This window comes from Triticum dicoccoides, chromosome 2B (assembly GCF_002162155.2).
Source record: "Triticum dicoccoides isolate Atlit2015 ecotype Zavitan chromosome 2B, WEW_v2.0, whole genome shotgun sequence".
Lineage (NCBI taxonomy): Eukaryota > Viridiplantae > Streptophyta > Magnoliopsida > Poales > Poaceae > Triticum > Triticum dicoccoides.
In genome coordinates this window covers 458,252,819-458,268,274 of record NC_041383.1, presented here as the reverse complement: position 1 = coordinate 458,268,274, position 15,456 = coordinate 458,252,819, and the positions used below count along the sequence as shown (strand labels likewise).

Here is a 15,456-nt window from a genome sequence, read left to right as displayed (position 1 = left end):
AACAGCAACAACAAGAAATGTGCTTGACTGGAGTTGTGACTTGATTTTTTCTCAAATGTTACCAACAAATGCATACTATCTTCTACAGAACATGGGCATCTAAAAGGTTACACATGTTATTTACAAGTTGTGAGATCAATGTGTGTAAGACAAAGATAAATAAGTGCCACATGGGCTAGTCCGAGTTGACGTAGGTTATGTTAGTGTTGAACATATCTCATCGATATTTTATTGGATAACTCGCTCCAACTTACGTTGCAATGAAGTATTTTTCGTTATCCTATAACAATTGACAACTTTGTAATACTACAAAATTCTAAACATCACAAATGTAGGGATAGGAACATGTTATTATAGCGCGAGGTTGGTTGAGGAATTTAAGTGACAATCATTTAATTTGTTGGATCTCTGAGTTGAGCCAAGAAGTTTGTGGATTGAACTTGAAAATTTCAAAGTTGGGTTAGTAATTAAATGAGCTAAATATTTATAAAAATATGTACTCCCTCCTTCCCATTATATTAGGCGTATAACTTTCTGGCACGAAAATTAACGCATGATGGTGGTTTATGAATTGTACAGGCGAGGACCCCACGATCTCCTCTAACAACCTAGTAGACCGATCCCATTTAACTGAAAATACCCATCGCACTGCGCACCCCAATGCTAACCGTACGAGAAAAACTAGTGGGCTAACTGTACGGGAGAGAAAATAGCACGGGAGAGAGCTAACACGCCTTATATATTGAGATTTCCTATGAAAGCTAATACGCCTTAAATAATGGGAAGGAGGGAGTATATTTTTTTGTTGAACAGAGACAAATATAAATGAAATGTTCTGTTGTGTTTGCTAGGAACATGAACGCCCCTTGGGTACTCGTTTACAAATTCATATTATGAAGAACTGTAACTCAAGGAAAATCCAATCATGAGTTTTTTTTGCGACATGTTATGAAATCCCTTTTCAATGACTTTGTGCAACAATGCAGGAAAGCATCTTCCTCCATGGATTATGTGCTACAACACTCTCGTATCACAAAACTTAAATTTTAAATTTTTAGTTTTCTAAATATTTGTGGATGTTTACAAGATACGTGCCTATCATCCCTAAAAATTCAAATCCAAAAAAGAGACACAGAGAAAGAAAAAGGCAAATCCATATGTGAATAGTATCATTTGACTTTTGTTTTTTGGTAACACTATTTATGTTGGATTTGTCTTTTATTTTGAATTTTGGTATTATGTTCAGGGATTATAGACACATATCTTGTGAATGTCCACAATTTTTTTTGAACGATCTTAAAACTTATAAATTTGAACTTTATGAGAAGGGAGCATGGTGCCACCAAGCAAGCTATATGGACTATGGAAGCACCAAAATATCCGATCCACCACCACCACCGCAAGCACCGCCCGAGCGGCAACACCTGCGCTCTCTCTCTCTCTCTCTCTAAAAACCCCAGGTACCGCGCCGCGGCGAACGCCGGCGAGATGGCGGGGCCCCTCTCGCGACCGCGCAACGCCAGCGACGACCGCATCAACGAGCTACCGGAAGTACTCCTCTCAGACATCCTCTCCCGCCTCGGTACCGCAGAGGCGGCCCGCACCGTCGTCCTTTCCACGCGCTTCCGCGACGCGTGGCTCGCGACCCCCCTCCGCCTCGACGACCTCGAGCTCCCCGTCCCCGCACGTGGCAATGTCTCCTTGATCCAGCCCTGGACGGCGCGCGCCGACGTCGTCACCCGCGCCCTAGCCTCCCACCCCGGCCCCGTCGCGCTCTTCCGCCTCTCCCGGACCTCCTTCCGCGGCCGCGTCCCCGCGGCCGAGGCCTGGTTCCGGCAGCTCGCCGCCAAGTGCGTCCGCGAGGTCTCCCTCTGCTTCTCGCCCGAGTGGTGCCACGACGCGCTCGCCGACCCCCTTCTCGGCTGCCCAACCCTCCAGGTCTTCGCCCTTGGCAAGTGCCACCTCTCCGACGCCGGGGCCTCAGCCGCCGCCGCCGCCGCCCTCACCGAGCTCACCTTGTCGGAAACCTGCATTTCCGAGGCTGCTCTTCAGAGCGTACTCTCCGGCTGCCCCGCGCTGCGCAGCCTCGTGCTCAAGCACGTCCACGGCCTTCAGCGCATCCGCGTCTCTTCTTGCCGCAGTCTCGTTCTGCTCGGTGTGTGGCACTACAAGCAGCTCGACGAGATCACCGTGGAGGATGCCCCTTGTCTGGAGCGCCTTCTCGGCAATATGCGTCTGAATGCAGCCATTACCATCACTGGTGCGCCAAAGCTTACTGCTTTTGGCTATGCCGTGGTCAGCATCCCGCATTTGTTCCACGGCGAGCGTGCGCCGCAGGTATTTTGCGTATTTCTGTTACCGTCAGCAAGTATCTTGAGTAGAGCAAGTTCAGCAAAGTGACTAGATGGGATTTTTCGCTCATACACTGCAGGGCGTCAACAAGGGTCTGCGTGCCCCGATCCATAGCGTGAAGATCCTGGCTATCAGTGTGAAGTTCTCAAGCAAGAAGGACATGGAGAAGGTGATGAGCTTACTCGACAGCTTTCCCTGCTTGGAGACTTTGCATTTCCAGGTAATTTCCAGAACTTGAACTGTTCCATTGCTTTGTTTCTTGTTCACTATAGCTGTCAAATTTAGTTGATCAGACCTTCCACTGATTCATCACTTTGTGCAGTCCTCGGATTACAGGTCAGGTGCAGACAAGGATTACACCACTGTCTCTGACTACAACCAGAAGCGTTATCCCATCAGGTGTGTTGCGAGATATCTCAAGAGCGTTATACTGGAATGCGAACAACACAACCCTGGCATGCTTGAATTTGCATGTTTTCTCCTTGCTAGAGCACATGTGCTGCAGTTCATGAGGATTCAGTCCGAGATGTGTGACGTTCCAAAATGGGTTACGGAGCAGCAAAATCTGCTCAGCCAAAGCAACATGGCCTCCCTGGAAGCCGAGGTCGTGTTTGAGGGTATGAAACAACGCAAGGACTTCACCACAGAAGGTGTGAATGCTCTATCCGACCCCTTTGACGGTGGCATCAACATCTTGGGGCACTAAACGAACTCTGAATGTTTATTTGTTGAGGTTTCACTCAAGATAATCGCCATCCATGATGCACCGGCTGGCCTTTTGGTTATGTTCAATTGAGTTTTGGCTCTAGATTCCAGACTCATTTTGACCGGAATTTAAGGTTTCATGTTGAAAAAGTTTACTATTAATGAGGTGGCCAGTATCTCTTGTCTTATAAGTATTTAGTTAATTTTCTGCATGTGGAGTTGTAGACTTCGATTTAGGTTGAGTTGAATGGTTTGACTGTGAAGATTGTTGCGCGTGGCGCTGCTGGCAGGAGTTCTTGTGGTATGATAGTACTGAAAATAATCGCCATCCCTGATGCGCTGGCTGGCCTTTTGGTTATGCTCAGTTGACTTCAGACTCTAGATTCTAGACTATGATTTGGGCGGAATTTTGAGGTTTCATGTTGCAGAAGTTTACTACTCCCTCTGTTCACAAGATAAGGCGCTGAAGAATTTCAGACAGCATGCAAAGTAGCCTATTTTCAGTTGTCTGAAATGACTTACAAAAGTGAACGGAGGGAGTACTTATGTTGTGACTAGTTTCGCTTGTCTTATCTTTAGTTAAAGTTAATTTTCTGAATGTGGAGTTGTAGTCATTGATTTAGACTGAGTGTAATGGTTTCACTGTGAAGATTGTTGCATGTGAAGCTGCTGGCAAGACTTATTGTAGTAATTGATTTAGGCTGAGTGTAATGGTTTCACTGTGAAGATTGTTGCATGTGAATACCTGAAACTTATTTTGTACTACTACCTCTGTAACGAAATACAAATGTCTTATATTTAGTTACGGAGGTAGTAGTTGAATTTATTTTTGTGCTTTCCTTGTCATTGTGCCTGATACTTTAACCTTATCAGCGTCAAGCTTGTAAGCTATAGGACAATATCTTTACCACTGAGATTTTGTAAAAGCATCTCCTTTTGGTTTAGTTCTTACCTGTAATAGGTACCTTACATTATTTGTACTGTTATCATCCATCGATCTCTTTGATATTTTTGGCTCTACCATTTTTTGAGTTTCTCACACATGAATGATTTTATTCAAGGCTATGCATCTGCATGCTCCCAATCTAAGATGGACTTTGTGCATACATTGCTTATCACACTCTGGAATTTCCTTGAACACTGGTCATGCTTCTTGTGGTTTTCCTTGTGCTTCTTTGCTGATAATGCATGTTGATTGTTGAACTAAATTATTTTGACACTCTTCTGGCCCTTCTTGGAATTGGATTGAGTGATTTTTGTGTGCTCCCCAAATACCGGAAACACACAGAAAAGATACTCCCAAGTCCCAACCCAAGCAGAGCTTAAGTGTTTTTACAACAAACAAGTGCCTCAGCCTGTGCATAAGGCATCCAACCTCCCTGTGGCAGCTTTTCCTTAGGTTGATGTTCTTGCAATCATAGTGATTCTCTGGCGGTAATGCTAATGCAGAGAAGGTGTTGTTCTTGACTAATTTAGATGTGCCTAGCTATTTTTTTTCTCAGCCTTAGGCATATATTTGGTGTGGCTTTTAAACATCGGAAAAGTTCATAATTCTGCAGAAGCTGAGAAATGTATCGCCATGCTCTGCACAATGACTTTTTTTCCCGGTGCACAATGACTGTTGATTGATCTTACACGGGATTCAAAATGCAGTCCCTATTCCTTAATCCTTAGTAAGGGCTCTTTGATTCGCATGATTCTAAAAATACGGGAAAAAGAAAAACATAGGATTGCAATGTCATGGCCATGTCAATCCTACATGATTCTGGATTGTTTGATTGCATCACAGGAAAAACAAATGATTCTTTTAAAAAGGTTTGAGCGGAAGCTAGAAATCATATGGGAATTAGTATAAAGAAATCCTTAGAAAGAAATTATGTAGGATTTAATCCTATGAATCAAACAACCAACACAGAAGAAAAATCCTAAGGATTCTTTTTTGAACCAAAGACCGTAGAACAATCGTTCTACGGTAATTTTCATTCAAAGTTAAACAAAGTTATTTACATAAATAAAATACACCCAAACCATCTAACCAATACCAGTTGGAGGAAAATCCATAATGAATTAAGCTAGATTATCTGTAATCCATCCTCTGAAAGCTTCCCTGTGTTTCTCTTTGGTTCTCAATACAATCTTCGTGAGATCTTCTCTGAGTAGACTTCTCCAAGCTTGCACTGAAGGATTTTTAGCATCGAATATTTTGGAGTTCCTCTGCATCCAAATGTGCCAGCATCCCATGGTAATTATGCTCATTGCAAACTGTTTTGGCAAATGCTTGAGCAGGAAAGTTATTTCATCGAAGGTGTTGATGCCTCTCTCCCTGGCAGGAACAATGGAATCCCAACATGACAAAGCAAAAGGGCAGTCCCAGAAAAGATGAAGACTGGTTTCTTCGCAAGCGCAGTTGCAAATCTCACAATTGTAATTGGGCAGATGGAACTTCTTTCTGGACAGGACATTTACTCTGTCATGCAGGATCAACCAGACAAAAATCTTATATCTCAGCATTGCAGCACTTCTCCAGATGCTCTTGAAAAGTGGTGAAGCTATCTCTTTTGATTGCAGCTGCTTATACATTTTGATTGAAGAATATCCATCGTTTTGCTGGTTCCAAGAAAATCTCCATGAGTCTAGAGCATTGCTAAGTTGAGTGTTTTGCATGAGATCAGTCACTTCCTGAAATTGCTGATGAGCTTGAATGGATAGAGGGGTGAACAAATGGTCAGAAAGTGTGACGCCTGGATACTTAAGCTACAGTGAACCTCCGCTAATGATGCCACGTCACCTCGATTACTGTTGCTAGTCTCGCGTTAGTTTGAAACCGAATTCAAATTCAAATTGAAAAAGAAAGTCGAATTATTAATTCTGCAAACGGTAAAACACAAATGTTCGCTGGGTTGCAATATTTCACTAACTATTTTTCATGAATAATCCAATATTATCTAGGATATTAAGTTGCCCCTAACCTATTTAAAACAGTGCCCAGAACAGCCTTTTTAATCCATTTGTATTTAAGCAAAATTCAAATGAGTTTAGTTAAGCTCCAAACTTTTTGTGGCTTTCACAAATATTACATAGTAATTGTATGTCAAGTTTCATATATAACAAAAATCATTTGATGGCCCAACCTAATACAAAATAGGATCTGAAAATACAAAGAAAAGGGAAAAAAGTAAAACGGACCTAAACTAAGGTGCCACTGGGCCATAAGTGGCCACACGGCCCAGCCGACCAAAACCTTCTCCTACCTCCCGCTACAGGAACAGAGGGTGTGCGTGGCGCACATCCACGACGGCCATGGCCGTGGATGCCCTCCACGTCGCCTCCCTGAGCTTATAACTACGTCGAAAGAAACCCTAGCCCCCACCTCGTCCAGCCCCCCCTGGATCCCCCTTCGCCCCACTCCTCATCTGCTCGTTTTCGAGCTCGAAAGCTCTGCGGTCACCATTATCTCGCCCTTGTTACCGCGGCTACCGTCCTCGCCATCCCTCAGGAGCACGTCCAGGAGGTCCACCAAGGCCGCCTTCGTCCGTTCCGGGCATCGATTTGAGCCGAGGCGCTGCGTAGCCGTCGTCATCTTCATCTTCTCCGCACGGCCGCCACCGCCTCATCGTCGTTGCCGCTGCTCCGAGACTCCCCCGACCTCCTAACCTCGTCCACAAGGACCGGGGTGAGCTCCTCCCTCGGATCCCCTTTTTCCCGTTCGATTTGGACGCCGTAGGCCGCCTTCACCGTAGTGCCCGATCTCGGGCGTACACGTACGTATGAGCGTGCGTGTGGCTGTCGTTGTTGCCGCTGCTGTACCGCGCCCCCACCGCGCCTGTCGACGCCCGCAACCGCCCACGCCCCCTCCAAAACAGTTTAGGTATGAGGACGTGTGGCAGTCCCACGTCGAGTATGACAAGGTTGTTGCTGAGGCATGGCGACGGAATCATACTGGGCAAGGGCTTGCAAGTATCCAAAACACCTTGAAACTCCTTCAAACTGAGTTGGGATCATGGGGTGCTAAGGAGTTCGGGTGTCTTGCGAAAACGGTTCGGAAACTGCAAGCAAAATTGGAAAAATTAAGATGTCAGTCTATTGGCAGGGGACCGTCCGATGAGGAAAAGGCTACAATGTTGAAACTTAGAGAAGCACTGAGGCAAGAGGAGGTTTGGATTCGGCAGCGATCAAGAGTGCCATGGCTGAGAAAGGGTGATCGAAATACAGCATATTACCATGCACAGGCGGCGCAGCTAAAGAGGATGAACCGTATTGCTAACCTTCAACGTTCAGATGGGTCTGTTTGTGCGTCTGAAGCTGAAGACAAGGCAGAAGTGCATGCATTCTATCAGGATCTATATTCTTCCCAAGGAGTAAATGATATGAATGAACTGCTGAACTTTGTACCGACGTGTGTTACAGCGGACATGAATGCATCCCTGGATAAACCCTTCCAGCCCGATGAGGTGAGGACAACTCTGTTTCAGATGTCATCGTCCAAAGCCCCGGGTGTCGACGGGTTTACTGCGGGTTTTTTCCAAAGGCACTGGGATCTTATCGAAGGAGACCTAGTGCCGGCGATTCTTGGCTTTCTGAATGGGGGAGATATATCATTTGGTTTCAATGACACTTCCATAACTCTCATACCGAAGGTAAGGAACCCTCAAAGGATATCTCAGTACCGTCCCATCTCCTTGTGTCCAGTTCCGTATAAAATTGCCGCCAAAATGATCTCTAACCGGTTCAAAGAGATATTGGACACAGTGGTGGGTGAGGAACAAAGCGCCTTTGTTCCCGGCCGTCTGATTACTGATAACGTGGTTGTGGCCTTTGAAAGTGTTCATACCATGAGAAGGCGGAAGAAAGGGAAGAACTATACGTGTGCCGTTAAGCTCGACATGATGAAGGCCTACGATAGGGTGGAATGGCATTATCTACAGGCTATCATGCTCAAGCTTGGCTTCAGTGTTAATTTTGTGAACCTGGTAATGAAGTGTGTATCTTCAGTTAGGTTCACAGTTAGGGTGAATGGTGAGCTCCTTCCGGTCTTTGATCCTTCCAGGGGTCTGCGACAGGGCTGTCCTATGTCACCGTTTCTTTTTCTCCTCTGTGCAGAAGGGCTAACCTCATTGCTTAACTCCTATGGCGGCGGTGTTGTGGACAGGGGGATACGGGTATCCTTCCGAGCGCCGTGGGTGAGCCATCTGCTTTTTGCCGATGATAGTCTCATCTTCATCAGTGCAACACAGGAGAGTGCTGATCGGCTTAATGCTATTTTACTCATATATGCTACATGCTCGGGCCAGTCAGTGAATCGTGAGAAGAGCGCGGTCTTTTTCTCACCAAATACACCGAATGCCAGAAGACAGACTGTTAAGTTTGTTCTAGGGATTCAGGTGGAAGCCTTCAGTGATCGTTATCTTGGATTACCAACTGCGGTGGGCAGGATCACGAGTGGCACCTTCGATCACATTGGTGACCGATCGAAAGGCAAGATGAATGGTTGGGTAGAGCGGCTTCTAGCCTGCGCTGGAAGAGAGGCACTAATTAAATCAGTTATTCAAGCTATCCCGACGTTCAACATGAGTTGCTTCCTTTTGACGAAGAAGGTATGCAATGGGTTAACTGCTAGCATGGCAAAGTTCTGGTGGAGTGGATCCCTCGATCGACGGTCGATGCATTGGTTGTCCTGGGAGAAACTTGCAACTCCGAAAATCTATGGTGGTATGGGCTTTCGTGATCTACAGTTGTTCAATCTTGCGCTTTTGGGCAAACATGGATGGAGATTCATCACAAACCCTAACTCTTTGTGTGCGCGGGTTATGAAGGGCCGTTACTTCCCTAATTCTGATTTTATGGAGGCTACTGTTCCGCAGTCGGCCTCGGCCATCTGGCGAGCCATAGTGGCTGGAAGAGAAGCGCTCCAAACGGGGTTGATCAAGAGGGTTGGAGACGGCAGTTCTATTTCTATTTGGAACGACCAGTGGATACCTGGTTTGTCCACCCTTGCCCCAACGGTGATGCCAGGAGGTACCACGTTGGCTACTGTAAATGAGTTGATTGATACTGAAAATTGGACTTGGCGACGGGAGCTAATCCGGGACACATTCATTGCCCCTGATGTCGATGCAATTCTCAATATCCCACTACGGCGGGGTGGTGGGGATGATTTTCAAGCCTGGGCTCATGAACGAAGTGGCATCTACTCTGTCAAATCTGCGTACCGTGCTCTAGTGAATCGGAACGAGCGAGTTGCTCTAGATGAAGGGACGGTTACCAACACCTCACAGACGGACGAGCAGATGTGGAAGAAGTTATGGAAGCTCAAAGTATTGCCGAAGGTACGTGTGTTCTGGTGGCGAGTTCTGAGGGGAATTCTACCAGACGAATGCACTCTTCGACGACGGCATATCAAAGTTATAAGCGGATGCAATGTCTGCCATGCGATGGAGGAGGACTTAATGCATGCACTAATGCATTGCTCACACGCAAAGCTGTTCTGGGAGCAAGCCTTTGGCCTTTTTGGCACCAAGAGGCCGCGCTTGCACCCTAGCACATGGTCTTGGGACATTACTTGTGATGTTCAGTTTTCGGATATTGAGAGGGCTCAAATGATCTCGGTTATGTGGACGATATGGCACTCAAGAAACAGAATCACACATGACAACGATCAGCTGGATCCTTTCTCTTCGGTTCGGCGCATCAGAGAGGACTTGGCCGTGTTGGATACCCCACAGGCTCATGCTTCGATACTACCAGGGCATGGTTGGCGACCTCCTGATCCTGGTGTGATTAAAATCAATACTGATGCGGCACTAAATATGGACTCACATAAAGTGGGGGCTGGGGGGGTAGCCCGCTCATGCAACGCTTTGCTGGGGGCATGGAGCAAGCCACATGTTGGAGTGACGGACCCGTTCATTGGTGAGACCCTGGCACTCCGAGATGGTGTTATATTTGCAAATTTGCGCGGTTTCACACATGTGATAATGGAGACGGACTGCCTGGAGATCGTGAATCTCTTGAAAAATCGCCACACTTCTCTTTCGGTGGTGGCACCTTTACTTCTAGAAGTTGGAGAGCTTGCCTTAGCTTTTGATTTATTTGATGTTCAACATGTACCAAGAGCAGCCAACGTTCCGTCCCATCTTTGTGCTAAGTATGCTTGCACACTAACGGTCACCGAGAGTTGGACTGACTCGAGACCTTCCTTCCTGCTCACCAGTTTATTGGCTGATGATGCAAGGAGTTCTTTTGTTGAATAAAAGCTCCCAGGTTTGAACGCAAAAAAAACGCCCACGCCCTCTCCTGGCTGCGCCTCGCGCGCGCTCGTTGCTGCTACTCTGCTTCTAGCTGCTACTTCTACTGCTACCAAGTACTGCTGTTGTGCCACCGCTGTGCCTGCTTCGGCCGCCTCCACGCCTGATGCCGCCCCCGCGTTGCTCGACGCAACCCCCCGCCGCTTCGGCCGTGCCCGCCGGAGCCTGTCCACGCCCGCTAGGGCCGCCACCGCCCGGGGCCTCCCCCTGCTCCCCGCCCCCGGTCTCTACTGGGCGAGGCCGCCGGCGCCTTGTGCCCGCGCGAGCCCAGCCGGCCCCCTCTGTTGACTTGGAGGGGATAACCCGAGTTAGTTTAGCGCTAACCTTTCCCCCACTATCACTGCCAAACGGGCCCTGCCCCAGTTAATTTGTTAAACTAATTAGGTGCTAATTACCCCTAAAACAGCCGCTCACATTGGGTCCCACCGCACTTAATTAGTCCCTGGTTTATATTCAACTATGATTAGTATATCACCCAATGACATGTGGGGCCCTGCGTACTGTTCATTTGGATAAGGCTCACACAGTCAGCCATTAACTTTGACTATGGGCCCACTGCCAGCCTCACGTGCAAAAGTGTGGGTACACTTTCTGGTACCCATAGCATTTAGATATTAAAATGATTTCCGAATTAAAGTAAATCTATAATTTCATAAAATGTTTAAATCTTTGTAAATTCATATAAAATAAACCATAGCTCGGATGAAAAAGTTTTCAACATCAAAGTTGCTAAGAACAATGAGACGAATCTGGATACGCAACCCGTTTGTCCGCCACACATTCCTAGCATAGCGAACACGCAACTTTCCCTCTCCGATTCATCTATCCGAAAACACGGAACACCGGGAATACTTTCCCGGATGTTTTCCCCCCTTTACCGGTTTCACCCCATATTGCGTTAGGTCACCTCTAGCACCGCGTATTGCCATGTTACGCTTTGTGATGCTTTGATTGCTCTGTTATTTATTGTGTTCCCCCTCTGTTACTTTTTTCTGGTAGACCCTGAGGCTGCCGGCGACCCCTATCTCGGGTAGGGGGTCTCGAACTGTGCGTCTAGGCGAATGGTAACAGGAGACAAGGGACACGATGTTTTTACCCAGGTTCGGGCCCTCTCGGTGGAGGTAAAACCCTACTCCTGCTTGATTGATATTGATGGTATGGGTATTACAAGAGTTGATCTACCACGAGATCAGAGAGGCTAAACCCTAGAAGCTAGCCTATGGTATGATTGTTGTTCGTCCTACGGACTAAAACTCTCCGGTTTATATAGACACCGGAGAGGGCTAGGGTTACACAGAGTCGGTTACAATGGTAGGGGATCTACATATCCGTATCGCCAAGCTTGCCTTCCACGCCAAGGAAAGTCCCATCCGGACACGGGACGAAGTCTTCAATCTTGTATCTTCATAGTCTTGGAGTCCGGCCAATGATGATAGTTCAGCTATCCGGACAACCCCTAGTCCAGGACTCCCTCAGTAGCCCCTGAACCAGACTTCAATGACGACGAGTCCGGCGCGCATATTGTCTTCGGCATTGCAAGGCGGGTTCCTCTTCCGAATACACCATAGAAGATTGTGAACACTTGGATAGTATCCGGCTCTGCAAAATAAATTCCACATACCACCGTAGAGAGAATAATATTTACACAACTTGAATCTGCTGACGTATTTCGTAGCATGATATCACGCCATGGCCAAGCCTTTACTTGATTTGTCTTTATTATTCCACCTCAGCGCGTTTAGCGAAGCGGTTTCCTTGGCACGTCTTGTCGAAGCAGATATCGTGTTCCCCTTATTCCGGGATTCCCATCAATACTGTCGTGGGTAACCCAACCGCGCCATTGATTGCGGCGCTTGGGAGATAAGCGAGTTTTACCAGGCTGGTGGGGACGCATGGTTTCGTCCGCCCATATATAAGGGGATAAGGATCCACCTTTTTACCTACGCCTTCTTCCTCCTTTGCTTATCCATCTCCGCGCACCCGAGCTCCAGCGCCCAAGTCCGCACATCTCACCTCAACCTTCTCCAACTATGTCCGGAGCGGGAGGCAAGTGGATGGCCTCCTCCGTTACGGTGGGACACATCAAGAAGCTGTGCAGCGTCGGATATTTGTCCAGCGATATTGCGCACCGGCTCCAGACGAGGGGCAGCTCATCCCCACCCCCGGGCCTCATGAGAGGGTGGTATTCCTTCCCCATTTCCTCCGTGGACTGGCTTCCCACTCCACCCCTTTGTCCGGGGGCTCATGTTCTATTATGGCCTGGATTTCCATGATCTGGCCCCAAATTTTATCCTCAACATCTCGGCGTTTATCATCGTGTGCGAGGCCTTCCTCTGCATCCAGCCCCACTTCGGCTTGTGGCTCAAGACCTTCAATGTCAAGCCGAAGGTTGTGAAGGGCAGCCAAGCGGAGTGCGGAGGCGCCATGGTGGGCAAGATGCCCAATGTTACTTGACTTGAGGGCGCCTTTGTGGAAACCATCAAGGGGTGGCAATCGGGGTGGTTCTACATCATCGAGCCGCGTGACCCTGAATGGGCAGCGGCCCCCGAATTCAGATCTGGCATCCCCACATGGCTCACCTCCTGGAAAGAGAGCGGCCTGACATGGGGCGATTCGGAGGAGCTGACCGGACTCCAAGCCTGCGTCCAAAAGCTAGTGAATAGGAAGCTCAAGCTTGTCAACGTAGTCCAGGTCATGCTCATCCGCCGGATTCTCCCATGCCAACAACGGGACTTCGATATATGGGAGTTCGATCCGGCACAGCACCAGTCCTTGAACGGGCTCTTCGACACTACGTACGAAGAGGCCTGGAGGGTGCTATTTAAGGGCGCTGAGGCTCCCGCATTCGCTACCGAAGATCGCAGATTCAGCTCGCAGCGTCAGGCTAGCGAGGTAAGCGATTTTACCCTCTACGGGACACTTGTTTTCCATAGTTTGACTCTATGTGGGATCTAAACTCCCTCTCCTTTGACAGGACTGGCTGAAGAAGGCCGAGCGGACTAACTGTCCGGCTCCTTTGCCAGAAGACCCAGCGGACGCCCGCTTAACGGGGCTGCTGGTTCCGGCGCCACACGTGGTGCCGGAGAAGAAGGCCAAGAAGAAGGCCCCGGGCACTCAAAAGAGTTCCCGTCTTCAGGTGTTATCGGACTCATCGTTCGATGACTCCGAGGCGGACTCCTCCCACGAGGACGAGGAGGAGAAGAAAGAGGCCTCTCCCCCAGCGGGGGGAGGGAAGAAAAGGAAGGCCTCCCCAACGAGGGAGGCCGAAGGGTCCAAGAAGGGAAGGACCCTTCCCCTGGACTGTTCCGCCAACACCAGCGACGGCGACGAGGATTGGCCTCCAAGGGCCAAGCCCCTGGCGAGATCGTAAGTATCCGGACTCCCAAATAGCTCATAACTTTTCTTTTCATTGCATGGTGTCTTTCTAATGCCACATACAACCCTGTAGCCCGCCCAAGGACGATCTTCCCGCTTCGTCGAGCGGGTCCTTGGGTACGTTGGATGTGGATAGTACTTCACTTCCGACCGCCTCCTCCCCTCGTGACGACACCGAGATGGGATCCCGGAAAGGGACCCACCAGGAGGAGGAGGCTCCGGAGGTGCCGCAAGGCAACCTTCCGGACTTTGGACCGGACTCCGCACTGGAACCTGCAGTGGTTCCTGAGTCCGGCGGGCGGCCCCTTTGTAAGAAGGGCAAGACTGTGACGCCGGCGGCCTCCGTCCAACCAGAGGTGCCGGATAACTTGCTGGAGGCGCTCAACGGCGCTTCCATCGAAGAGGAACACCGCACTGTCATGAGTGCGGTGATTCAGAAGGTTCAGCTCGCCAAGAGCGGGCTGACCGAAGCCTGCAACAACCTTCTATCAGGCTTTGAGGTAAGATATGTAAAATAGTACCGCATAGACAGTAGCCCCTGATGCTCGGTTCGGTGTTCGGAAGGAAAAGCCGGACTGAGGATCTAAAAAGATATACGCATGAGTCTTAACAAAAATGTGTCAATATGGGAATGCAGGCTGCGCTGCTGACCTCTGCCGCACTGACTGTGGAGGTTGATGCCTTGAAGAGGAACCTCGAGCTGTCCGAGAGCGAGCTCGGCCGTGCCAAGAAGCAGCTCGAGGACAAGGAAGGTGAGTAACACCTTATTTAAAGTTGTACCTTACAGAAAATGATTTGGTTGCAAAAGGAATGACAAGGATAACGTGGGTATTCCAGGGGCTACGAACGAGGTGGCAACCCTGAAGGAGGCGGTATCCATGGCTGAACGCAATGCGGCCGCGGATCGCGCCGAGCGAGAGAAGCAGGAGGCGCAGGTGGCGGAGGTACGGCAAGAGCTCCAGGCTCTCGTGAAAAAACACGAGAGTTTGGAGCGTGACTCGAAGACTCGGGAGTCCGAGCTTGCGTCGGCTCTTGAGAGTGCCAAGGCCGCTAAGGCCGAAGCCCACAAGGCCCTCCAGGAGATTGAGGCATTGAAGAAAATAGCGGCAGGTAAGGCATTCTTCATGCAAAGAAAGCATGTAAAAGTGAATTACCTGTTACTTACCCGAATTCGGAGCTCTCCAGGAGCGTTCACAGATTTGCCCCGTAGCGTGTCCGACGCTTCCGCTTTCTACAGAGCCGAGGAGGGGAGCTCGACGGAGAAGGTGTTCTGGTCTCAGTATGCTGAGGCCGGACATCCGGTGCCCCTTAGCGACCAGCTAAAGTAGCTGGTCGAGCTCCACAAGGTGGCCGAACAGGACATGAAGGGCCTCATAGTTCGGCTGTGGCCCAAAGAGGCCATGCCTGGGAGCTACTTCGGCCTAGTGCGGCGGCTGGTGGACGCTTGTCCATGGGTTGAAGTCATCAAGCGCTCCGCCTGTATTGAAGGTGCCCGTCAGGCCCTTGTCCATGCTAAGGTGCACTGGGGCAAGATGGGCACTGAGAAGCTTGTGATGGACGCGCCACCGCCGGGCAAGGAGTATCGCACGCCCGAAATGTATTATAAGGGTGTCCTGAAGGGTGCCCGCATTATTGCGGGTGAGTGCTCCAACGATGTAATATTTGAGTAGACTCGCATTTTGTTATCCTGTGCGCTGAAAACTTTGTTCATATGCGCTAA

General features: G+C 49.0%; 1 protein-coding gene across 2 annotated transcripts; it reads left to right on the top strand.

Annotated features, from left to right (window-relative positions):
- The first annotated feature begins 1,435 nt into the window (after nt 1-1,435).
- LOC119364191 lies at nt 1,436-3,727 on the top strand. Of its 2 annotated transcripts, XM_037629618.1 has the most exons (4): nt 1,436-2,337; nt 2,432-2,572; nt 2,675-2,751; nt 2,842-3,727. In XM_037629618.1, exons 1-4 carry the CDS (start codon nt 1,489-1,491, stop codon nt 3,056-3,058), a joined length of 1,284 nt encoding a protein of 427 aa, XP_037485515.1. In that variant the 5' UTR covers nt 1,436-1,488; the 3' UTR covers nt 3,059-3,727. The 2 variants fall into 2 exon arrangements, with proteins under 2 accessions (XP_037485515.1, XP_037485514.1); XM_037629617.1 differs by having other exon boundaries at nt 2,675-3,724.
- Nucleotides 3,728-15,456: the final 11,729 nt, after the last annotated feature.